Source organism: Lepisma saccharinum, chromosome 13 (assembly GCF_977018435.1).
Source record: "Lepisma saccharinum chromosome 13, izLepSacc3.1, whole genome shotgun sequence".
NCBI lineage: Eukaryota > Metazoa > Arthropoda > Insecta > Zygentoma > Lepismatidae > Lepisma > Lepisma saccharinum.
Window position 1 is genome coordinate 83,740,737 of NC_139241.1, and position 25,855 is coordinate 83,766,591.

The 25,855-nt window shown below is 39.6% G+C and overlaps 1 protein-coding gene across 8 annotated transcripts in view; it reads right to left on the bottom strand.

The window, feature by feature from the left end:
* hlk (hulk) overlaps positions 1 to 25,855 on the bottom strand; it is a 227,454-nt gene that overhangs the window by 188,901 nt on the left and 12,698 nt on the right. For all 8 annotated transcript variants that reach the window (XM_083134574.1, XM_083134568.1, XM_083134573.1 and 5 more), the window contains exon 2: positions 1,569 to 1,751. In XM_083134574.1, the coding sequence (XP_082990700.1) occupies positions 1,569 to 1,751 (183 nt within the window). The remainder of the gene's footprint in view (positions 1 to 1,568; positions 1,752 to 25,855) is intronic.

Sequence of the window (25,855 nt, forward strand, 5' to 3'; positions counted from 1 at the left end):
AGAGAAATATTGTTATCCACAGTTTATAATGCATATTTCGCGACGTTTTCCGCGTAAAAGGGCAAAATTCGGTGTTATTCTGAAAAATGGAATAATTCGCGTTATTTCGTATTAATCTATAAGATTATATTTTATTTAAACTCTCTCTGGATGCTTCATGTTGACCAGGGCATTCACTTGTTTACTCCAGTTGTCTCAACCTCTGTGGTATGTAAAGAATGCACAGTGTTGCGCTATGCAAACTTCCTGATGTATTCAGGATATAGGAAGTTCCATCAGCCTATGGAGTCAGCTGTTTGAAATAGAGGTAGTAAAAATCACGATTCGGCATGGAGGAAGGTCTCCATGGCCTGGGTGATATAGAGGTGAGACAAGCTGAGAAGGGACTGACTTTTGAATTGGATTGAGGAGAGAGAGGAGCTTGGAGAAAGGAGTTGAGGGAAAGTGAGGCGAGTCCTGGTCAACGAGCAACGAAGCCTAGAGATGTCTTAGTTTTATTTTATTCGACGTTACTTTGAATTAATCATCACTCTTCAGATAGACAGGTAATTATCCTACCCCAGACATGATTCAGGTTCGGAAGTTCATAAAACCCAATGAGTGACCATTGTCTTTTCTAGTTGTTAAGCTGATTAGTTTTAGTTGTGCCTTTCGCACTGCCAAGCATTTGACTTGTCATATCAATGACGAGTGCTCTCATCATTGAGGATGAATGATGAATAAGTTACATCACCCATTGATTTATTGTGATAGTGACTGGTTTTGATCCCCATCACTCTCTGGAATGATACGTGGTGGAGATGCGGGGCAACGATCCCCGTACCGAACACCGAAAAAATGTCTCCTTTACCTACCCAAATACAATTCAAACACTTTACTTTGCTTTCCTCAACTTTTCGGTGCTATCGTTAAAACTAAAACTTCACGTTCCTACCTATAGGACATCCCACCTCTACAGTCTCGTCCTAAAGTCAGTTGCCCAAAGCCCTAGCCTCTCCTTGTCAGTCAAGAGTCTTCAGCAGGGTTGAATTTGGCTACTTGGCGCCCCTAGGTAAAGTTCCCCGTGCATATAGCACCGTGTCATGAAGGTACATTTAGGGGATATGGGGGGGAGTGGGGCTCCACACATTCTTGATCTCTGCCACTTTGTAGGTGATGTGATCAGCATCTCACTCCGGTCGCCTTTACTTCCTTGGGTTGCCCCCAGGTACAGTGGGATCCATGAGTATTACCGTGCAAATTGTCCATCACCATGTTCGTGCATTTTACTTGACCCAATAAGAGCTTCAAGAATTAAAAGAAAACTCAAAACAAGCTGTTGACAACTTCTGCAGCGGCATACATAAAAATCCATCGCTGAAAGACACTTAGGATGTAAGATAAAAAATAATGAAAATAGTCATGTACAATTTGCACGGTAATACTAATGGATCCCACTGTACCCATTAATTTGAGGCTTGGTGAGTCCCAGAGCCGAGACAGTCCGATACCCTACCGACTGGACCAAACGTAAGCATTAAATAAACTGCTCATCACGTGACATAATTTACAATTAGCAGCACACTTACCTTCGTAAACGACAGGTTCTTTCTCCCTGAAGTACGAAAGGGTAGGAAACTTGTTGATCCCATACTGCTTTGCGAGTCGCTTGTCGTTGATTTTCACGAATTCCACGCCGAATGAGTCTGTGTCATCGTCTATCTTTTCAAGTTCTGATAGAACTTTGTCGCACGTGTGGCAGCTTCTTGCATCTGAAAAGAATAATAATAAAAAAAATCACTATCAGCAATTACATCATCTTTAATAAAGAACGACAAGGTGTGTAAATAACAGGTGAGTCAATAAGGATCTCTATGCTTGAAATGTTTCTTTCTTGTACATTAACAAGGAAGCAGAGTACCGAGGATTATTAATTTTGAATGCAAATGGTGCTGATCATTGCCAAATTTTCCCGATGGCGGCGCCAGCGTAGTAATGTCCGAATAGAATTTATTTTGTTATTTGGAACGTGATGCTGGGCTCTATTGCAAACGTTATTCTCGCCTAAATATATATATTTTTTTAAAAAAAAGTGTTTCATAAATCTTTTAGATGATGTACCAACTCATGTTTCCGAAAATGACATTCTTATGAAGCTAAAAAAAAATTATATTTCAAACGCAACGGCTCGACAGGCTAAATAGCGTATGTTTATGCACAAAGCGCACTAGTTTCGCAAGAAGGTGTCCCAATTCAGAACAGGTCCAATTTTTTGCCTACCAATTTACATGGCAATAGAGAAAGCCAAATTCAGATAATAATTTTGATTATTATCACACAAACTGCTGACAAGCTCTGCACCAGCATAGGTAAAAAATTCATTCCTTGAACAAAAAATCTCACCGTACATCGCAGTGAACATTCCGCGATTTGAGTAAATGATAACCATGCATGTAATGGAATTAATGTAGGAATGTGTGTCATAACACGTGTGGAGGAGATAATGACCTCTACGCAGAAAGGAATGCGAAGGAAAAAGGAACAAAAGAGATTCTCTTGCCTTGCCAAATGTTACGTAAAACCAAGCGGAGAGCTATCCGGGGCGGTTGGAAAGCAGCAGACGAAATGACAGTTGATAGTCTGTGCCAAGTATGAACAGGCAGTCGAATAACTCAAGGTTAATGCTGCTATGGCATAATCGCATGATACAAACAACTATGCGCTTGATATAATCTTAGCTCGTGGCGAAAACAAGTTCGCGTTGTGCAAGGCGGTTGCATGCAGGTAGGTCAATCAGGTACGTCGCGTTTGCATTTATGACGTAAGAAATGAGAATTTGTGAGTGCCGGTTTTTCTCTTTCCATACAGTCTCTGGAGAAAATATACGTAGTAAGCTTTGGAAATTGATGGCACAAGACTTAAAATTATAATACCACAATTTCTTTTAGAACAAAGCAACAAACAAATAAATAATGGCATTTTTATCGCGAATTACTTCAAGTACAGTGGAATGCACAAGGATTGCTCGGCAAATTGTCCAAGACTATTAACATTAATTTTTGCATCCTACACGTTTTTAAGAAAAGGATTCTTGTTTATACTGGTGCAGAGCTTGTTTGGAGTTTTGTTTCAATTATCGATGCACTCTTTGCGTAAAACAAAGACAATAAACACGGTGATGGACAATTTTCTTAGAAATACTTATACATCCCACTGTACAGTTCTCCCTTTGCATAATCGGAATTATTCGGCAATTCTAATAAAAGTTTACTCCCCTTGAAAATTTTATTGTAACCAATATTATAAATTCATCTATAATTCGAATTTTCGTACCTTTTATCTGGATAATTCGAAGGCAGCTATTCAGAGACAGCTATGGGAAGAGAAATTTTATGTTTGCTGCGTATGCAGCCTCAACCTTCTTCTCCATAACTTGGGATTGCACCCTTTTGTGTGTTCGTTGAATCCCCACTAGCCAATAATATGCGAGTGTTCTCATAAACCCTCAGTTATCAATAAACCTCATAGTTTAGTTTTATAACCTATTTTTTTCCGTTGCAGGTAATGATGAAATGACAAGTTTATGTCCGCGTTTCATTAAAAAAACTCAACAACTGATGAAGTTTTATAGAGGCTAAAATAACCTATTTTGCTTCTTAGAACCTATTTTAAGTTTATGCACCGAAATAAAAACTTTCCTTTAGGTCTTTATATGTTTGTTAAGGTTTCGCAGGATTTTTCATTTCATACAAAGGTATTTGCTCTGTATGATGCCGAAAAATTTCAATGACTAACTTTTTTGAAACATTCTTTCTGTCGATTTCCCTCCCTCCAAGTCCATGACCTTTTATTCTGAACAAAGCAAAATGTCTGGCGCCACTGTTACCTGCACAGACCAAAGTGAAAACTTCTGATCCGTGTGGTATAAATTCATTTGGATTTGGATTAATAAAAGTTGTAATTTTTCACGTTTATGGACGAAAATTCCCGTAGAATTCCCGGTGAGTATTGGGCAGCAAATTATATATTCACAATTCATTCTTCATAACTAAGAACTCTTGCTAACAGCACAAGTATAGTATTACAATCATTTGTAACTAATTTTGAAAATGATGTACACAAATGAAAATTTTGTAAGAAAATTAATATTTTATTGTTATATATAGGTACCTATTAACATTTTTACTGTACTTTAACGATCAGTATTATCAGGAATTTTCAACCATTGTCAGTTTTTGAAAACCTACTTGAAGATTTTTCGAGCCTAATTTAAGATTATTAGAACCTACTTTATGATTTCTAGAGCCTATTTTAGGAATCTAAAAGGAGACTTTTTAAAACTTAAAAATCCGAGGTCTAGTTATCAATTGTGTTGCGTTGTTCGTAATGTCGAAGCGAACTACTAGCTAAGCAATAGAGAAAAGTAGTTTTAACAGAAGTGGAAAGAGGTGTGAGGAAGAAATGTGACATATTTAAGTAAGAATAGGTAGCTAAGATTGTTGCACGTGTTTGTGATTGTGCGTGTTAATACAGTGTACTTGTGTACTTACGTAAACCGGTAAGGATGTCGAATCTACCCTTCCTAATACAAATGTGTATCCTTTCGTTGGAAAGGATATGAATCAAGGATTCCAGAAATGTAAAATTTAAGGTGAGGAAACAATTGGAAGTGGGAAAAAATAGCATTATTTTGCCCCTCCCCCCCCATTCCGGGCTCCGTCCCTGGGGTAATTGACCTACCGCCCCCTACCGCTACCGCGGCCCCGCCTTTTTCTATAGAGTCCCTTTGAATGAAAACATGGAAAAATACATAAGAAAACATGATTTAAAAAAATTTGAATCCTAGTGGAAATTCGCATATATATTCACGTTGAAAACCAAAGTTCGACCTGGCAATACTGTGTGTTTACAACATGGATTAGGTTCAAGGAAACCAGCTATGGCAAGTAATGTAGTAATATTTTTTTTATTATTTCATAGAGATGTAACTTCAAATTGAGACATGCACAGTGGCAATTCGAAGTGTTAAATACGTACTATTAGTGCACAATATTTTTTTTTACTTTCGAACTGTAAAACACAAGGGCCGATTGTGCAGTCTAGCCCGTAAACGTGTTTTCCAGTTACTGGTAGCTTAATTACTATTGTGAGAGGAATTGTTTTTTGCTTGCATTATGTAGAGGTGCATAGTGGTTCGAATTCCACTTTAAACTGTATTTAAACTGTAGGTCCAGTTCCCATTAGCCTATAGTGGACTTAAAACACCAACTCAAACTCTAGTTTCACTACTTCTATAGGCAGTGGCGGCGATTAGGGGTAGAATGAGGGCAGTTGCTCCTCCACTTTATGCCTCCGTACGATGGCCTCTTAATGCTAAGTCTTGTCTACCAAGAAGAAGTAAATTGTCCTTGCCCCCATTTTAGGCACCCAATCGCCGCCACTGTCTAGAGACAAGGGTCACCGGAAATCCACACAAGCAGTTAATCTGAGTCCACGGTTGCCAGGCGTCCCGAATTGTAAGGGCAGCGTGTTGCCCAAGATTTTCGAAAGGGGCCGTTACATATACGTTTTGCAGTTGTCAGCCCTAATTTTTGCCGTCTTTTCCTACCTTTGACAATTTATTTTGGAAATATTAGGCCATAGGGGGTTATTACCCCCCCAGCCCCCTTGTGCACGCCACTGTGTAAGGATAGACTACTAAATTTAAGTAATATGTCCCGATCCCGTGACAAGTCTTTCCGTGACGTCCCGTACTTGAAGAATTACATTTTCCGGCTGTTTCCCACTTCCTCACCTGGGGCGCGTCAAGTACAGTGGGATCCATGAATATTACCGTGCAAATTGTCCATGACTATTTTCATTAATTTTTCTCTTATATCCTGTGTTTTTAAGCGATGGATTTTTATGTATGCTGGTGCAGAAGTTGTCAACAGCTTGTTTTGAGTTTTCTTTTAATTCTTGAAGTTCTTATTGGGTCAAATAAAGTGCACGAACATGGTGATGGACAATTTGAACGGTAATACTCATGGATCCCACTGTACCTGAGCGCTCAGGGAGCAACGTGATCGCTCAGCTACTTGACGGCCAAATAGTCGTTGCTCCACGAGCGCTGCTCACTTGATCGCTGAGCGAACTTGAACCTTGCTCGCCACAGTTTTGAGCCACAGAATATAGAGTTTTTGTGTTCCGATCTCGTGAGGCAAAGGGAAGAAGAGGAAAACCGTATGAGGATGGCGCGGTGGCGAGTCGCGAGTGGCGACCAATGAGGAAATATTTATGATGAACGGCTTGTGATATAGCGTAATTAGAGAGGAAGTTCAAGTAACAGAAGGTGATGTAATGTTTCAGCTTTTTAAATTGTATTCAAATGAAAGTGTTGTTTATTCCAAATAATAAATAAGTATACACTGTCGTTTTGGAAAGTTGTGCAAGGGTGTGAAAATTAAAATTTCGACAGTTTTATTCACATCAACTATTCTATTTCTATAATTAACAGCTTTTGAAACACTGAAATCTTGTCCACCTGACGCAGCCACTTTGATCACAGATTATTCAAAGGCACTGATATTTTGATCAACGAGCAAGCAGCGTCAAATAAATTATCTGGCTGCTCAACGAGCGAAAATCTTGCTCAGCGAGCGTCGCTCAGATACTTGACGGGCCCCTGTTTGTCACCACCACCTCCCCCTGCATGAGTTATGCTCAACGTGTTTCAAGATGAATAGTTCAAAGATGATACGAATAATACGAAACATCTGTGTATATTTCAGGACCCTACCAATAAAATATATATTCAAAAACTTCCTCACCCACTTTCTAAAACTGAACTCCATACCAACACTTAAAACTGTACTATGTCCGAGGAAAAAATTTCCATATCTATACTCTATGCCTGGAATCTGGAGCAAGCGACCGAAAACAAGTCTCTGCGCAAGTAGTGACTCGCGTGAGAGGGCAAAATGCGGCTGCAATATCAGCCATTAGCAGTAGCGCGTACTGCTTCGCTCCACCCGCTTCCCTTTTTCCACACGTTCCCGGAAAAGAGTATAAGCACAGATTAGGCTGTAAAGGGGCACTCAGTACACGTACGGACAACACGACCCCGCAGAAAATTATACTGGCCGTGGGTCAAGGCGCCAGAACCTCGCTGGCCTGCAAGTCTGCAGTTACTGGCCGTAATAACAGTGGCAGTGGCGTGCTCAGGATTTTCGAAAGGGAGGGGTTATGTATATATTTTAGTAGTCAGTCCTCATTTTGCAATCTTTCTTGCGTCTGACGTTCTTTTTTTAGGAATACTAGACCAAAAGTATGAACCCCCCCTCCTCCTTTGGGCACGCCACTGAACAGTACTCGTTACTCATTAGTACGGCTCAGAATTAATTTAATCTCATAAAAGCATAACTACGAAATGAAGAGAAGGAAAAGTTTATTTTAGAATTATAGACGTGTGTTTCGGCCCCGTACGCCCCCGACGTGACTGCGTAAACCCTCGTAAAATTATATCGCCACATATTCTCTCCAAAGAGGTTCGGGCAAGACGAACGCAACGTAAAGTGCACTGGACAAGTGTTAAGTAGCGTTACGCTTTGCCGCCATATTGACTGTGATAGCTCTCTCGCATCCCTCCTGCCGGCCATTTTAGGAGTTGATGGTTCTGAGAATAGCCCCAGCCAGGCAGCGAGCGTGTCACTCCATGGCGCACACTAAAAATATCAAGAACCTGGACTGAAGAGTCCATTTCATTCTAGGATTCACAACGAAACAACAAAACATCTTGTCGATCTGAACGTGGCAGGCGATGAAATGAAGAATTCGTGGCTTTCTTGAACGTTGTCCAACATTCAGGTTACCCAGGTCCAGAATTTGTTGGCGTTATCTTTTGAAAATGACAGCTGCGTATATATCACTTCCCTTTCTACTGTGCTCCACCATTCCACCACTTAGCACGAGAGATTCTACATGGATGCAAAACTCGATGCGAGACGTGTGTAAAATGTCTCGTTTCGGACCTCTCACCAGGTGGCAGGTCAATCAATTAAACGAATCGTAATATTTATATCCGGCAATGGATTTAGATATATTCGATAATATTAGTTTGCATATCGAACTACAAATTTATTGATATTTTAGAGATAATATCACAGGCTATCCTCTAAGGGCCGCAAGTCCAGGGGGGGGGGGGCGCACAAAAATAAGTCGGTGAAGGAGCAGAAGTGACAAAAAACCACCGACTATTAAAATATTTATTTAATTAAGATAAAACAACATGCCATTTTAATTGCTTATTTCATGAACGTAAAAGGAAGGGATTTCTTGCGTTACAGTTTTATGTGAGTGTTTGTTCTCTTGTTAATTCTAAGTAAGTCTCTGGTTTAATCGAAATTTAATCAGATGTGTTTATATTTTAAAGTTCACAAGTGTAATTAGTGGAAGTGGAGTACCATGATAACAAAACTGTTATTACTATTAATAATACAGGGTGGCTCAATAAGTCACTTAACACCCTCAGTACAATGCCACTGCAGCGCGCAACATGGAAATGGTGATGACCATTCGTTATCAGGAAAAGGGGGAACCACATTGACGCCACCCACACGGTCGGCGGCCATCTTGATGTCCGCCATCTTGAATTCAACTTCAGAATTTTAAATGGGAAGGGGGTCGTGCGACATATCAAAATGGGCTAGAATTTCACGAGAAATGCAATGGTGAAGGTTTTTTCGACGTATCTTTAACCAGTAAAAGGTTATGACTGAATTCTTATACCAATTTGCTCCTTTTCGAGGTGTTAGAAAAATGCCTTAAAATTTGTTTAGCGCTTCGGTAATACATCGAGATCAAAGTGACGTCTATGGAGAGACGTTCGCATGCAATTGCACATTATTTTAATCGGATACATCCATGAAGAGCTGTGCATTATGAATGGTTGTCGCGAACAATTTACAGTGTGACGCTTCCATTGAATTAAAAGTCCTTCACAGTGACAAGGCTAATGTTTATGTTCATAAGGAAGTTCATAAACAGAATATGTGACCCTTGTCATCTGATAACTAACTTTGGACAGAAACTGGTTCATAACGTTCCCATAAGTGTTCTGGTGTTCTTCCCTATTGAAAAAATTCTGTAAAAAGTACCGTCTTCCATAAGCAAGGATGAAAAAAACTGTTTATTTAACAAATCCAAGTAGCCCTAAGCATTTAAGGTTCCGTTGATGGAAAATTGACTAACCAATCGTGTTCCACACAGCACGCCACACCATTAACTTACCAACACTAACCATTCAGCTTTGATCTGTCGAAAATGGGTTATCAGATAAAAATCATCGAATATTCTGTTTATGAACTTCCTTATGAACATAAACATTAGCCTTGTCACTGTGAAGGACTTTTAATTCAATGGAAGCGTCACACTGTAAATTGTTCGCGACAACCATTCATAATGCACAGCTCTTCATGGATGTATCCGATTAAAACCTTGTGCAATGGCATGCGAACTTCTCTCCCTAGACGTCACTTTGATCTCGATGCATTACCGAAGCGCTAAACAAATTTTAAGGCATTTTTCTAACACCTCGAAAAGGAGCAAATTGGTACAAGAATTCAGTCATAACTTTTTACTGGTTAAAGATCCGTCAAACAAACCTTCACCATTGCATTTCTCGTGAAATTCTAGCCCATTTTGATATGTCGCACGACCCCCTTCCCATTTAAAATTCTGAAGTTGAATTCAAGATGGCGGACATCAAGATGGCCGCCAACCGTGTGGGTGGCGTCAATGTGGTTCCCCCCTTGGCCATATAACGATTGGTCATCGCCAATTTCAAATTCCATGCCGCAGTGGCCTTGTACTGAGGGTGTTAAGTGACTTATTGAGCCACCCTGTAATAATGTTGACAGGGCCAAAAACAAAGGATAGACTAGGGGCCCAAATTTCATAATCTCCCCCTGGAGAAAATTAGTTTGCTCTATTTTACTTCGTCTTTTGTGACACTTTTTGGCTAATTTGCAAAGATGAGGATGAGTGATGATGTGATGAAATTGATGAATGGGCACTCACAAACATCCATGCCCAGGCCGAGATTCGAACCCGGGACCCCTGGCGTCGTAGCGTGATGTGCTAACTACTCCGCCACGGGGGCTGGTAATTTTAGTTTGACGAATAATTTAGTCTAAACGTGATTGGCTTGCAGATTTCCACAACAATATGACTCGGTAGAACGGGGTGCATAAGTATTACGAAGCAAATTGTCCATCACTATGTTTATTCTCTTTGTTTTACGCAATGAGAGCTTGAAAAAGTGAAACAAAACGTCAAAAAGCCGGCAACCGCCAGCAGACTAGTCAACAAATTACACTCCTCTGGGAATCCAGGATATGTATTATTCTTACACAAAGATATAAAGCTTGGCATTGTCTCTAAACTACAAAACTGAAAATATACAAGTTGCAGTTATTTACTACATAACGGGCGATCAGAATATTGGCATCTGATATTAATTGTAGATTTTAACGAATTCCTAATAAGGATAATTTATAAAAATAAATAAATAACATATATTTGAATCCGAATACATTTCATAAAATTTATTGTTGAAATATTTATAGTTTCCTAAACAGCCAAGCAGCCGACTCGGTGACAGAGAGCGTTAAGTGGTCGACTTTCGGTCTCGCCTCCGAGGTTCCCGGGTTCGAATCCTCGCCTGAGCGTCGGTGTTCTTTGTGAGTGTGCCTTCATTAATTTTATCTAATCATCGTTTGCCCTCATCGGCGCGATTAGCCAGAAGTGGCAGAAAAACAACGCTAAGTAAAAATTCAAATACTTCCAGCCAATTCGATATAGGGTATTAACCACTTCGTCACGAGGGTCGGCCTTGACAATGAACAAATCACAATACAAACTGTCCGGAAGGGGGCGAGATGTGGTTGGTTAAGAAAGAATCTTCAATAATTTAAAACCTTCAAGAGTTGGCATACGCTTCGAAGCTTCTAATCTATGAGCGAATCTACACCTTTATAGGTTAATTTGGAACACACAAAGATTATATCAGATCTAAAACACTAATAAACACTGTTTATGACTTGAAACAAGGCCAGAATCGTAACTTCTCTAGACTCTTAGTGCGACAAGTTAATTCCTAGATCTCAGACAATGCTTCATCGTTTCAAAATTAAAAGTATAATCGGCAGCATCGGGTGATTGAGGCTCTGTCCGAAAGGTACAGTCAACGGCAAAGATAATGGTAAGCAAATTGTCCACCGCCGTTTTTTCATTACTTTTTTACTCTACATCCTGTGTTGTTTTAAGGAATGAAACTATGTTGGTTCGAAGCAGGCATTGTTCTCTGCTTATTGACGTCTTTATATCAATTCATTGTCAACACATTGTGTAATTCAGACCGAATTGGGTGTACAAAGCACATACTTGGAGCAGAGCGTATAGAAGAAATAGTGTGCGCACTCCCTGAGTTGCCGTGGTCCACCGCCTAGGTGGCAGTGGTGACGTTTGAGAGGGCGCGGAAGATGCTCGCGTTGCTTACATAACTAACTACATAAGAAACAAAAATGCATGTTACTTACGTTTGGAGAAAAGCTCAGCAGCTGGATAGTTTGGAGAATTTCTGAGATAATTTTGCTGTCTTGGAGGCACTTAATTTCTTTCTTATCTCCTTGGTGCGGAAGAAAAATCGACATTTCAGATAGTGAAATACGAGTTTAGGTAGCGTACGCAGCACATGATCTTCACAGCATCCTAATTGCGAAGTTTTTACAGCAATTATATTTAAATTTTCCAAACACTCAAAAAATATATCACCCCATAAACTATTAGCACATGATATTTTTTTCTGCAACAACTTCTTCCACTCGTAACAGCACATAATAAACACTTTTCGATGCATAGGTAAGTGTTTACAGCCGTCGCCCGAACCATAGTCTTGGATTAACGTAAGTGAGGCAGGTACATTAGTTGGTTCCCCGTGCAGAAAAGTTGTACACAGTTTACAATCCGTCACTTTGGAAATATACCGCACTATGTATCCTGCCAAATGATACACCAAGTATTCTTTACCAACACTTTGTTCATTTAAGTTCGGTATGTTGTTTTCCCAGTCCGGTATTTGAATTTCATCTTCAACAATGGAAATTTTTTCCCTTATTTTATTTTCAGCTTGTTTCTTCACCGAAAGATATTTATTTTGATTGATCTTGCCAGAGTTCGCATTTGATTAACAAAAGATGTCAGAGGAGATTCAGTTCTGTATTCACAGTTTCCGCCCGAAAATAAAGCAAGTTTTGCTGGTACGTAAATTGATTGCAGCATATGTAAGTGCAGAAAAACCACAGTGGAGGGATGATCATCACAAGTGAACGACCGCAATATACCAAAATGACGTTCTAGGGGATCTTGATTAAATTTTCCTGTCAAAACGTACTTGTAATTGTTCTTCCACAAATATTCGGACACTTCTGAAGTACTTTCTAAAGTCACTCTTAAGGACTCTAGAGTTTTTCTGAAGCGAAGAAATTTCGATTATCTCTAAGGACAGCATTCCATTTTATTAAAGTTGTATGTGCTTCTGATCCTTTATATAGTGCCTGTGCAGGAGTGAATGAATTTAATGCGTCAACCAGGCAGTTTAGGTCCCTTGTGACATTTTCCGTTGTTTCACTGCCTTCTAACCCCTCTGCATTAATACTCCGATAAAATTTTATTCCATTAGCCACAGATCTGCTGAACAGCTGCATTGCGAGTCTTACATTCATTCGTTGGAATGAATTAGGATCCAAATGAGCAGAGGTCACTTTGTAGCAAGCTTTCATATCGGAAAATTCAGTAGATGAATCATGTTTATACACTTTTCTGTAAAATGAATAATCAACAATATCACCATTATAGTACACCTGCACTTTATCGTGGAAGTTATTCCTTATGCATTTAAATATATGTGGTGCGTCTGAAAATGCCCGAAGCTTTCTACTAGAGTCAGCTGAATTGGGTATAGAGCACTTAAGATTGTTTCTGTTTCCGGAAATTCCTAAGCATTTTCATAACTTTTTGTTAGATTGGCTACCGTCAGATGTAAAACCAATAATTCTGACCCCTGCTGTATCTCATTCCTGTCTTACTTTTCAGTTGGCATTTCTTTAAGATTGTATCAAATACAATTTTTTGATTTTTGCTAAGAGACGCGAACTGTTTTGACTGTGTGACCGTTGTCTTTAATTTAGCATCTTTAACGCCTTTTTCAAGCAAATTTATTTTAGCCTGTGCAACCTTTAGTTTATTCTGCGTTCTAATTAAATTGAGTTTCTGATTCTTAAGTTTTTTCTTTAGCAATGCTATTGTATTGCTAGCATCCGCAGTGTGAAGCAAATCATCCTCTACTGATAAGCTTAATGATACATTGCGACGAGTACTTACTTTATTATCATCTGTCCGCAAGAATTGCCTTTTCATGGGAGATTTTCGCTTCTTAACTGTCTTAGAGAGGTATTTGGGCAGATTAGGAAATATATGAGGAACTGCTTCTGGTTTTAATTTCCATCTTTGTCGTGGAATTTCTACTGTATCGCCATCCACTATGAACGAATCCACTTTCACTAAAAGGTCAGTGGAAAAATGAATATCACACACATAGCAATTATGACTTAGTTTTTTTATCTTTTCTAGGGATGGCACTCTCCCATTTTGAGAGACCATTACTGTCTTTAGGTGGCCTAAAAAAATGTCTACTGCCTGAAGAACAGCGGTCATATCCAGATCTACAGCCGGGTACGAAACACGTAGGCATCTTGTAGTTTTCGCTCGCTGCTGTCTCAAACACAATAATAATGCGTTGAACACAACACAAACTAGTCACAACGGATCAATCACAAATCTAACGACACTAAACTCAATAACGTAACAACGTTGTCATTAATAAAAGTACACAATGTTATTCTAGCACAAAAAACACAACGCTCTACGTAAAGCGCGGCCGCACTGCAAGCAGAAGACGCTCGCAAGCGAAGGTGCTGCCAGTGTTTCGGTGGGGCACCGCTCTATTCACTTGGCTTACGGGAAGAAAACGAAGTGCACACACTTTCTCTTCTATACGCTCTGCTTGGAGTATGGTCTTGGCGGAAGTGTCAAGTTCACGAGGTTGCAGGCTCGGTCACGTGACAAGTGGACTTTTTCATTTGTTTGAAATCGCGGAGATAGAAAGCCAGCAAGTTGTTTGTTGTAGTTCTTCTAATGTGTGGAAATGTATGTATAAGTACATTTGCAAATGTTATGTGATTTCTGTGGTGAAAAACAAGTGTTTAGAACGTGGAAAACCAATATGTCCTCGTCGAAGTGTAGTTCGAAAGATCTTCACTTCCAGTCCACGACTTTAAGACTGCACTGGAAGACTATTCTCGGAGGATGCTCGCTTCATGTAGGGTCTTGCACCTTTCGGACACGGGCTGAATCTAACAGCGTTTCGGACTGTCTGCGCTAGTCGCGGGCATCGACACAACTGCGCATGCGCGACCTGAATAAGCGCAGTGGCAAAACAATGTGATAGGCAAGCAGCTTCCGTGCAAAATTTTACTGCTGATAGAACATTGAAATTTCCAAACGTAATAACGTGATGGACAATAGTTTCAAACTTTTTCCTGTCGTGGCTCCTCTCAGCTGCCAAAATCTGCATACGGCTCCCCTTAGTATTAATAAATGCATATCACCATGAAAGACTAACCAAAAAAGTCTGTTGATGTGTTTACATACACAAGTAATGCAAATATAATGTGTGGTTAATACAGGCGATGCACAATTTTTAGTGTTCATAAGCTGGTGCCAATTCACTCAGCGATACGATAAACATGAGAAAAGGGGATAAACATAAGCAGTAAGAGATGACCCGGAAAGCATATGGTAATAACAGGCATATTGCAATTTTTAACGAAGTCAGCGACGCTTGCTTGGCGGGGTCCGATCTCCAAAGCCAGGAAACAGCGGCGACGGGAGTCGATGCACAGACCACGCGTCATCCGATTAAAAAGCCGCTTTGGCAGACCTTGGCTCTTAGAGGGTGTTCTTTTTTTAGAAAATTGGAAAATGAAAGGCTCATCTCATATTACTGGATATGTATTTATAGTGTTAAGCGATATATCGCGATATTGAAAGAATATCGTCCAGTCGATATCAACTAGACGATATATCGTCCCGATATTCTTGATGACTTATATCGTGTCGGCGATATATCGTCACGATAATTAGGCTATATATATCGTGGAGACCATATATCGACGATATCACGATACGGAAAAAATATCGTATCATATCGTCTGTGGCGATATTTTATCGACGATGGGCGCGATATAAAACTTCCGTTATCGTTCATCCCTATTTATTAACCAATGCGTGTTGCAATAATACAGGGGGGGGTGGAAGCAGGGACTCCCTATGAATATTGCAGTTGGAGCTTTCTTACAGTCCTCTGTAACATCCTGACATGGAGCGACCGACCACAATCGGTGAATATTCCAATATCTTCCTGTCCCCCCACCCCCCTTTGAAGTTATCGTGAATTTCAAACAAGTAATTTGCTGTTGGGTCCAGAGTGAGACTTTCACAAAGCAGAATATCTTCAAAAAACAACTTTTATTTTCAGGAATGAATCTCGCATACAGTTGCTCTCGGTTGCCTCATCTAATGGTTTCGAAAATTCCTTCTCATTAATTTCTTGGATTAATTTCTCATTTATATTTTCGGCCAGGCCACCTATTCTTCGTCTAGTCGTGCTATGGTATCAGACACAGGCGTACTTGCTGCAGATTCGTTCCATGACATCGGTTCTTATCAAGGACGCAACAAAAAACATGCTTATTTCTAAATGAATCGTGGATAGTTTTTTTTTTTTTTTTTTTGGAAGTTCTCTCGCCTCCCCAGGGAAGCGCGCCGCAAACTTTGAATACCACTGGTTTATACCATGTACAGTCACCGACACTTCTGGATTGTACAGTGATCGAATTGGGTCGGTATGAGCCGGTATGGCATACCGGCAGTATTTTTTTTAAAACCGCAGTTCGTGTCAACAAGTAAAACTGATACGATAAAAATGATCCTGGTCAACATGAATTTGGGAAACACTGTTAAAGTAGCTGAGTGCAGTTTTTCATAAAATTACTAATTAGCAGGCACGTATCCAGGATTTTTTTTTTGAGGGAGGGGCCAGAACCGAAAATGTGCTTTTACACACACACACACACACACATATACAGGGTGGGCCAAGATAAACCAAACCCGACATGGGAGAAGATTTTCGATGCAGCAACACGCAATAATATTTAGTTTTCAACGTAGGGAGCTGTGAACGATGCACATTGACATTGACCTGACCTTGATCGTGAACGGAGAGAGGGAAAGGCACGGGGAGGGGGTAAACCTACACGTGTGGAGGCGTAATCCAGCAGGACGGTGCAACAACACACACCTCCTTGAAGGCAGTGCATTCTGCATTAACACCTGACAGAACGGTCTCGAAAGGTCTATGGCCTCCACGATCCCCTGATCTATGCAGTTGTGATTTTTATATGTGGGGCAACCTAAGAGGCAAGGTGTACCACAACAATCCACGAACTATTGACGCACTGAAAGAGAACATACACAACGCCATCGCCGACATCCAACGGAACGAGTTACAGCAAGTCGCACTGAACGCGATCCATCGGTCCACCCTGTGCCAGCACCATGGTGGTCAACATTTCCAGCAGTGGAGACGGAGAAGCATGCTAGAAGGCTTCTGTCTATGATCTACTTGTATAAAAATATAAAATAAAATAGCCTTGCAGTTCATATGTTCATTACTTGGTTGGGTTTGGTTTGTCTTGGCCCACCCTGTATATGTACACATCAATCTAAGAAGTTCTCGGTTCCACATATTAACAATGTTTTCAAATTTCCTTTATTTTTTTTAGTAGCACCATTGAACAGTCATGATAATTCTATGTTAAAAAATAAAATATTTATAAATTAAATGATACGTATTAGTAATTATTATTATAGTAAAGAACATGTCTAAATGTGAGTTAACAAAAAAGAGACATTTTCGCACCATGAATGCAATTTGAAAAAAAGTCGGGACAGGGATTGAAAGGAACGGACTGTCCCGACTAAATGGGTAATGCCTCGCATGAAATAATGGATGTTATAAAATTAAAGTGCCCAATATACTAGGGACGTTCAATATATAAGTTTCCCTGTGCTATAAAATATTGTATAAAGCAATGCCATTAAAAAGAAGCACATGGTTGACAAGCGCCATCCTTCGTCTACAAGGAAAAACAATCGATTCGTTATCAGACGTGAAGGCGCATGCGCTCAAGGGCGAAAAGTAAATGCTTGTTCGGAAAACGCGGGCTCGCGTCATAAGGAGTTCAGAAGCATGGATGCTAGGGGCGTTCTGCTTATGAACTTTCTGGAACGAGGAAGAACAATTAATTGCTGACCGTTATTGTCAAACATTGGATAAACTGAGAAACGCAATTCGACATAAGCGACCAGGTCTCCTGTCAGCTGGTGTCATTCTTCTTGACGATGACGCTCGCCCCCACTCAGCAGTGCAAACACAACACAAAATTGAAGAATTGGGGTGGGAACAGTTGCCCCACCCTCCATACAGCCCCGATTTAGCGCCGAGTGATTTCCATCTTTGTCCGGTGTTAAAGTCTGAATTGCAAGGTTACCGTTTCGAAACAGATGAAGAAGTGAAGCGTAACGTGAGAATAGTGCTCAATAGCCAGAGCCCTGATTTTCTTGCAAAGGGTATGGACAAATTGGTGCAACGGTGGGACAAATGCCTGAATCTCTATGGGGATTGTGTGGAGAAGTGAGGAAGGATCCTCCTACACATGTATGTATAGTTTTCTAATGTATCTTAAAAATAATTTTTTTACAGCATACGGAAACTTATATATTGAACAACCCACGTAGCAGACTGCTGTAGTCTGTCTCTCTACACCACAAACACAAAATTTAATTTCTTACAAATCTGAAAAATCATCGGTTACTTTTGTAGCTTTTTAAGGTTCACATTTAAATATTTCATGGGTCGGGGGAGGTCATGGCCCCTTCCCTGGGTACGGCCCTGCTAATTAGTGTATTTATTTGTTTATTATTTATGCCTGCCTATTTACTAAAACATGACACGTCTGTTGCTCATATTAAGTAGCTTGTTCTAGGAACTTCTGCAGTACTGAGTGGTTTAGAACAATTCATGCGTGGCACAAATAACAAAGGAGGGCAATTTGTGGCGATATAAGGAAGAGAATGAGAATGCATGTATTATTTAAGAAACCATACACAAATCCACACATACAAAGATTGTATCAATAGACATTAGATATCATACGAGCATACTGGTAGTAAATTTTTTCCAATTCGGCCACTGGGGTTGTAACAAACACAGTCCGTGACTGTTGAACTAGGGTAACCAACCAATCCAGCCTCTTTCATATAAAACTTTACGGCGGGATGTCACAGGCATCGAATTATAATACTAATAAAAACAATACTAATATTTTTTAAATTTTCTCTTACCTCTGACATGCAATTAAATTAAATTAAGTGTAAATTCCTATAAAAATACATGAGCATTCCCCGGCCCGATTGTATAAAACAGTTGATCCTCGATTAGCCAGTAAAATTGATCTGCAGTCACGCTGAACTCTGATTTTGTGTTGTATAAAAGTTGAACTGAGATTCAGTCCCTGCGATCTGCGATCAAAGTTGACCCGCGATTTTTCTCCGATCAGCAGACATTGACCGTAGATCAGCTGTTGTAACATGGCTGTACTAACGAATATTTGCTTGTAAAATGTGTTGCAAGTGAACGTATGCGGCAAGACGGGAGAATCAATTCATAAAATCCTGTTTCCATAATAAAAAGAAGAAGCATGCACAACGAGGTGAACAATGATAAATATTTCTTCCATTTTTCTTTCTTTCCATATATCGTGTGTCATTGTTATTTACTGTTTGAAATACGATGTATTTTTTTTTCTTGAAATTTGCCTTAAATGACTGCAAGAGCATATTGTAACATTGTTTAACTGCACGATCAGAGAAAAGTAACTTGAGAACAAACGAGTGTTGATACAAACAGAAAATAGACCCGCTTACATTTTCTTTTTGATATAATATCATTGTAAAACTTGCGTTGGGATGAAGAGGGAGTATAAAAATATTACCATTTCGCTTTACTGCATCCAGCCAAGTGTTATTGCAATTCAATGTTGTCCGCAGAATGGAACAGATCATGTAACTTTGGTTGTAGCGTATATATCTACTGCTTTATGAACCGAGCACGTTGCATTTTAGTTGGTAAAGCTTTCTCTCCTCCCGATATATAAATGACACATATTTTATTTCGAATATTATTTGTTTTGTGCATAATTTACATCCGAGAGGACAAGCGCCACTGTTATTTCAATATTTCTTTCCATTCGGGAAAACGCAAACATTTTACATTTCACAACGTAGGCTATTGAAGTGCAAGGAAAATTCCGTATATTACTTACAGGAACTAATGGTCCACCTGTAACATGTTGTCGTGTAATCACAAAATAAATATAATAAACATCTCCTTACATGAACAATAGCTCCAAATCCGAGTATAAGAAAGTTGTTTTATCTCTTTTTATCTTTTTAGCATTAAACAGAAATACATATTTTTTTAAAAAAATTCTATTTATGCAAGCATATTTTCTCCCCTTTGCAACCGAGAACCGATAGTTGCTTTCGTTGTCAAGGACAAATCATCCACGTGGAACGTGCACAAGCAATAAATGGCAGTTTAGTATCTAATTTACGTGATATTACTAAATTTGCAACATGTTCGAATATTTACTACATCCAGCACCTCAGAATTATTCTTTATTCAAATATTAAATACATGCATTTTCCGAAACCGACTTTAAAATGTTTGCTGTTCAGTGTTGGACAATTGGCATCATCACAGGCACACTAGCGACATGTCTGGATTTGCCACGTTGCCAAACGTATTTCTTTGACCCAAGATCAGGATTTGATCTAAGATCGACAAATCGACAGTTAGCTTTATACAACATGATATAAGCTTGAACATAGTTCACTACCGGATCGTAGGTCAAATCTGATCTCCAGTTAGTGATGTTTATACAACCGGCCCCCCATCATTCAACAGAAAATTGTTGGTTGAAATTCGTTACAACAATAGAATCAAACATTACACCAGCCCTGCCGCTCTACAATAATAGAAAAGAAAACGTAGGATCAACCAAACGGGAATCGAACCCAGAACCTTAGGGCCACGAAACCAATACACTTCCACGGGACCACTGGGATACTTGAATGTCCAAAAATATTTTCGCTTCATGACACGCGCTTGGAAAGCTTCGAGACTTTAATGTGCTTTCTAGGAAATGGCTGCCCAGTGCACGCTAGTACTTGTCCTCTCCTGAGATGTCTTGAAAAAGTTCATATGACTGTAATGGTGAAATTATACCAAATTTTATTACAAGGAATATTGTTTTCTGATATTTGCAGGCAAAGAAAATCTCCATTTCCAGATCAGGTCGGAAGAATTTCGGGATGAGAAATTTTCCGATGCGGTGAAAATCTCAAATTGTACGCGTACACACTATTTCCCCTTCAAGTGATTGCTTTTGCAATTCTGGAATAAAAAAAACTGTCAATTTCAAGATATTTCAGCCACTTTTAGTCTATAATATATCAAGAATTTACCTCTTTTATAGAAGAACCTTTGAAATTTCTCGGCTGTTCGAGATTAAGAAAAGTCGGAATCTGATGTTCGTATTTCAAACTCAGTCGTTTTCCATTCGTCCTCCTCCGTGGCCGTGCCGTCTAAGCTCTAAGGCACCTTGCTTTGGACGGCAGCTGCGGGACGGCATGGGTTCGATCCCGGGTTCAGTCTCCGGGAATTTTCGGCCGGAGGCAACCCACCATCGTGAGGAAATTGGGGAGCTCCGAGTGAGTGAGCGTAATCCGGCTAGGGTTTGGTCAAAATGAAGGAACCACTGGGCGGGAAGCACTACGACACGCGCGAAGCCATCATACGTGCTATAGGGCGGTCACTGCGGGACATCGACAGAGATGGATGACGGTGTACGACGCCTTCCATACGTGTGACAGAAAGTCATAGAGATGAGGGGCGATTACTTTGAAGGAATGTAACACGTGCTCCTCTGCCAATACAGTCAAGTACCAATTATACCAGTGTTGCCATTATTTTTTATCCAACCCTTGTAATAATAATAATTTCTACTATTATTAAAAGTTTCTATGAGTGAAGGGCAAGATATGAAATCTTACTCTGCCCCCCCCTGAGAAAAAATCCTGCAGGCTCCCTTGGCTATAGGGTACCTTACCACTACACGAAGCCCCGTCCCAGTTTCGTAAGCTTTGCCCTCTCCTTGTAAACAGGATTGTTAAAAGTACAGGGTCCCATAAATTCTAATGGTTTCTGAAGGGTTCCGCTGCAGGACCGGAAGCTTTTCTCTCCAACAATTTAAATTCGGTCCAAGTTGCATATTGATTCATTGAAAAAGGTTCCTGGACCGTATTTAAGTTGATCCGGAAAAAAGGTTCCTGGACCGTATTTAAATTCATCCGGAAAAAGTTCTTGGACCGTATTTTAATTCATCAGGAAAAAAGGTTCTTGGACCATATTTTAATTCATCCGGAAAACAGTTCTTGGACCGTATTTTAATTCATCCGGTAAAAAGTTATTGGACCATATTTTAATTCATCCGGAAAACAGTTCTTGGACCGTATTTTAATTCATCCGGTAAAAAGTTATTGGACCATATTTTAATTCATCCGGAAAAAAGTTCTTGGACCGTATTTTAATTCATCCGGAAAAAGTTCTTGGACCGTATTTTAATTCATCCGGAAAAAAGGTTCTTGGACCATATTTTAATTCATCCGGAAAAAAGGTTCTTGGACCATATTTTAATTCATCCGGAAAAAGTTCTTGGACCGTATTTTAATTCATCCGGAAAAAAGTTCTTGGACCATATTTTAATTCATCCGGTAAAAAGTTCTTGGACCGTATTTTAATTCATCCGGAAAAAAGTTATTGGACCATATTTTAATTCATCCGGAAAAAAGTTCTTGGACCGTATTTTAATTCATCCGGTAAAAAGTTCTTGGACCGTATTTTAATTCATCCGGAAAAAAGTTATTGGACCATATTTTAATTCATCCGGAAAAAAGTTCTTGGACCGTATTTTAATTCATCCGGAAAAAACGTTCCTGGACCGAATTGAAATACTCTACAGATAAAAAGGTTCTTTACGGTCCAGAATCCATTTACCCTTGCTGATTTTCTCTCCTGGACCGGAATTGAATTTATTTAAAATTAATGAACCTTTAATAACCCTGCTTGCAAGCGTCATGCAGTTCCGCTATACGAGCGCATCTGTCGACCCCTGAAATAGAGCGAAGGAACAAGAATTTCAATTGTCTCGTAGACTCATATCAGCAAAGATTGAAAAACGATTGCTCAACAATTTACCTTTCAGTCTTTTGAACCTTAATTAGATACTATCGTTAATAAAGCAAGCAAATTGTATAATTCCTACACTTTTTTACATCAGTCAATAACTATGTATTAAAAGGTGTAAAGATTAATTAAGATCCAGATTTCTTGGTGTTACAACAAAAGTGATTAGATATATAATGTTACGGTGCCATCTATGAGTGTGAAGAACAAGCTTTTTAAATAAAAGCAGCAACTCGCTTAAGGTGGAAAATTCGACTGCACGGGAATGTTTGTTGATCGAGCTTCACTTGTGTAATGACGGAGCTTTGTCTACATGGTGTGAAAGTTATCTGGCGTTGAACGGAGAGAGAGAGAGAGAGAGAGATCGGTCTGTGCCGAGAAATTTCGGCGATAAAAGATGTCCGATTACACTGGGGAACAGTGAAATTGCGGCACAGTGTTTGAGAGCTAATTTAGGGCAATTTCATGCTGCTGAATAATGATATAATAATATATTTCCTGAATTGGCTCTAATTTATGAAATAAATGCAACTAAACCAAAATGGCGGAAACATAAGATATACATATAAATGAACTTCCAACAACAATTTAATATTTCTTTTTGTGATTACAATCATTATTATAAAAATAAATGTATATAGGCCTATGATCCAAATAATTAAGAAAATATGTACGCAATGAAGTAACAAACTATGTGAAACGTTTTCTATACGATTTCCTGCTGTATTGCTTTTTAGCACAATCCCTCTGTAAGCTCCAACAGTAGTCGGCCATCACGTGGCGATCCCACCGTCCCTGGTACCTTTCTTCCATTATCCTTATATCCTGATGCAACCTTTCTCCCTGTTCTTCACTAAAATCGCCAAGGTTCTCAGGGAATCTGTCAATGTGGCTATGTAGAAAATGTATCTTCACACTCATATTTGCTCCCAATTTCTAAAAAAAATTCAACATATTTCCAACTATATCGGCGTACTTTTCTGCGCTGTGATTCCCCAAAAAGATTTTGACGACGGACACAAGGCTCAGCCAGGCCTCAGATTCGATGTAAGACATGTAAGTTGTAAAATTGGCATCATTTATAAGTGTACGAATTTGTGGTCGTCCGTCAAAGATTCCTGCCTTCAATTTTTCAATACTTAGTCCTGGAAAAGTGTGGCATATATATTTGAAACAATCACCACTTGTATGTAAGGCCTTGACAAACTGTTTTATCAACCCAAGTTTAATATGCAGTGGCGGAAGGATGATTTTGTCCCTATCTATCAGCGGTTCATGAATGATATTAGCTTTTCCCACTAATATTTTCCCTTGGGGGCCAAACTTTTATCGTCCAATGCTTTTCTGTAGCACGACTATCCCACAAACATAGGAAACAGGGATTCTTTGTGTACCCACTTTGCTGTCCTAGTAAAAAATTCACCATCTTCAAATCCACACACACGAGCCACTTATGTTCAGCATATTCAATTTTTTTCTAAAACCATTTTTATGTTTTGGTATTCTTCCTTAAGGTTTGTTGAGTGTCCGATATATTGCCTAGCAATGCTTCATAAGTTGCCTAGCAACAATTTACAAATAAATAAATAAGTTTCTTATGGGAATTTCAGCCCATTATAAATTTTGATATTACCGAGAAAAGCGTAGAGTAATTTTACCTCCTACATTTTCCATGGTGTGTTTATTTTTATAACTGGAGTCAATTCAACTGAACCAATCATACAATTGGCAATCACAGCTGTTTTGTGTGCTGAAAGTGTTATTAAACTTTATGCCGCAAAATAAAATCTTTTTTTTGTTCCCCAGTGATGATTTTTATCTGATAACCCATTTTGGGCAGATCACAGCCGAATGGTAGTCTGGTAAGTTAATGGTGTGGCGTGCTGTGTGAAACAAGATTGGTTAGCTCATTTTCCATCGACGGAACCTTAAATGCTTAGGGCTACTTGGATTTGTTAAATGAACAGGTTTTTTCATCCTTGCTTACGGAAGAAGGTACATTTTACAGAGTTTTTTCAGTAGGGCGGAACACCAGAACACTATGGGAACGTTGTGAGACAGTTTCTGTCCAAAGTTAGTTGTCAGATGACAAGTGTCAAATATTCTGTTCATGAACTTCCTTATGAACATAAACATTAGCCTTGTCACTGTGAAGGACTTTTCATTCAATAGAATGGTCACACTGTAATTGCTCGAGACAACCATTTGTAATCCGCAGCTCTTCCCGCATGTATCGGATTAAAATCGTGTGAAATGGCATGCGAACTTCTCTCCCTAGACGTCACTTTGATCTCGATGCGTTACTGACGCCCTAAAGACATTTTAATGTTTTTTTTCTGACACCTCGAAATGGAGCAAATTGGTACAAGAATTCAGTCATAACTTTTTACTGGTTAAAGATACATCGAAAAAACTTCACCATTGCATTTATCGTGAAATTCTAGCCTGATTTGATATATCACATCATACCCTTCCCATTTAAACTTTTGAAGTTGAATTCAAGATGGCGGGTTTCAAGATGGCGGTCGTCATCGTCATATGCGCTATAACATTTTCCCCCACCCCTATTACAAACCTACAATGTTAGTTTTGCGGAACAGTATGTCATTCAACTTTTATTCGGGTGTCTCCACACTTTTGAACCACCCTGTAAATTACAAAGATTAAGATTAATAATAAATATTTCTGCAACTGGGAAGAACAATAAACATTTGTGCAACGAGAAATGAAATTAATAACAATAAATATTAGTCCAAGGGGAGAGGACGTGTCAATGTCTGCATTGTTTCACTGCACTGTATTGGTCACAGATGTGCAACTCGCAATAAAATTCGCGTAACTTCAGTGTAGCAGCTACATTGAGTGATACGGCTTTATCACACACGCACTATGTTTATATTTACCTCGTTGTTACGGAGGATAGATAATAGTCACATGAGCAGGGTTGCCAGGCGACGCAAATTTTCGATCAGCCAATGGGATTTTGTTCTTTATTTTCACCTGGCAACTCTGGTGTATCGTGAAACGTCCAGTGGCGCTCTCTCGAAATTCCCAGCCCAGTTTGTTATCCCCGATGGCCATTTCATTTCGACAAGCTGCCAAACCCAATGGAAGAATTGGGCCAGTGTTGCGTGGCCCCCCTGGCCCCCTTCCAGGTGATTCAGAGGCGCCCGACCACTCTCGGAGGAACGGGGGAGGAAATGGACTCAGCAAAGGCGAGATAACTGCTGTCTTGACAGCAAGGATTTAACAGCGCTTTGATACGTGTTCCAGAGGGTGCTGTGAGGGTACTTACTCCATTCTGTTCTGTTCACCAGTGGAAATAACGGTCAGTTAATACGTTAAGGTGAA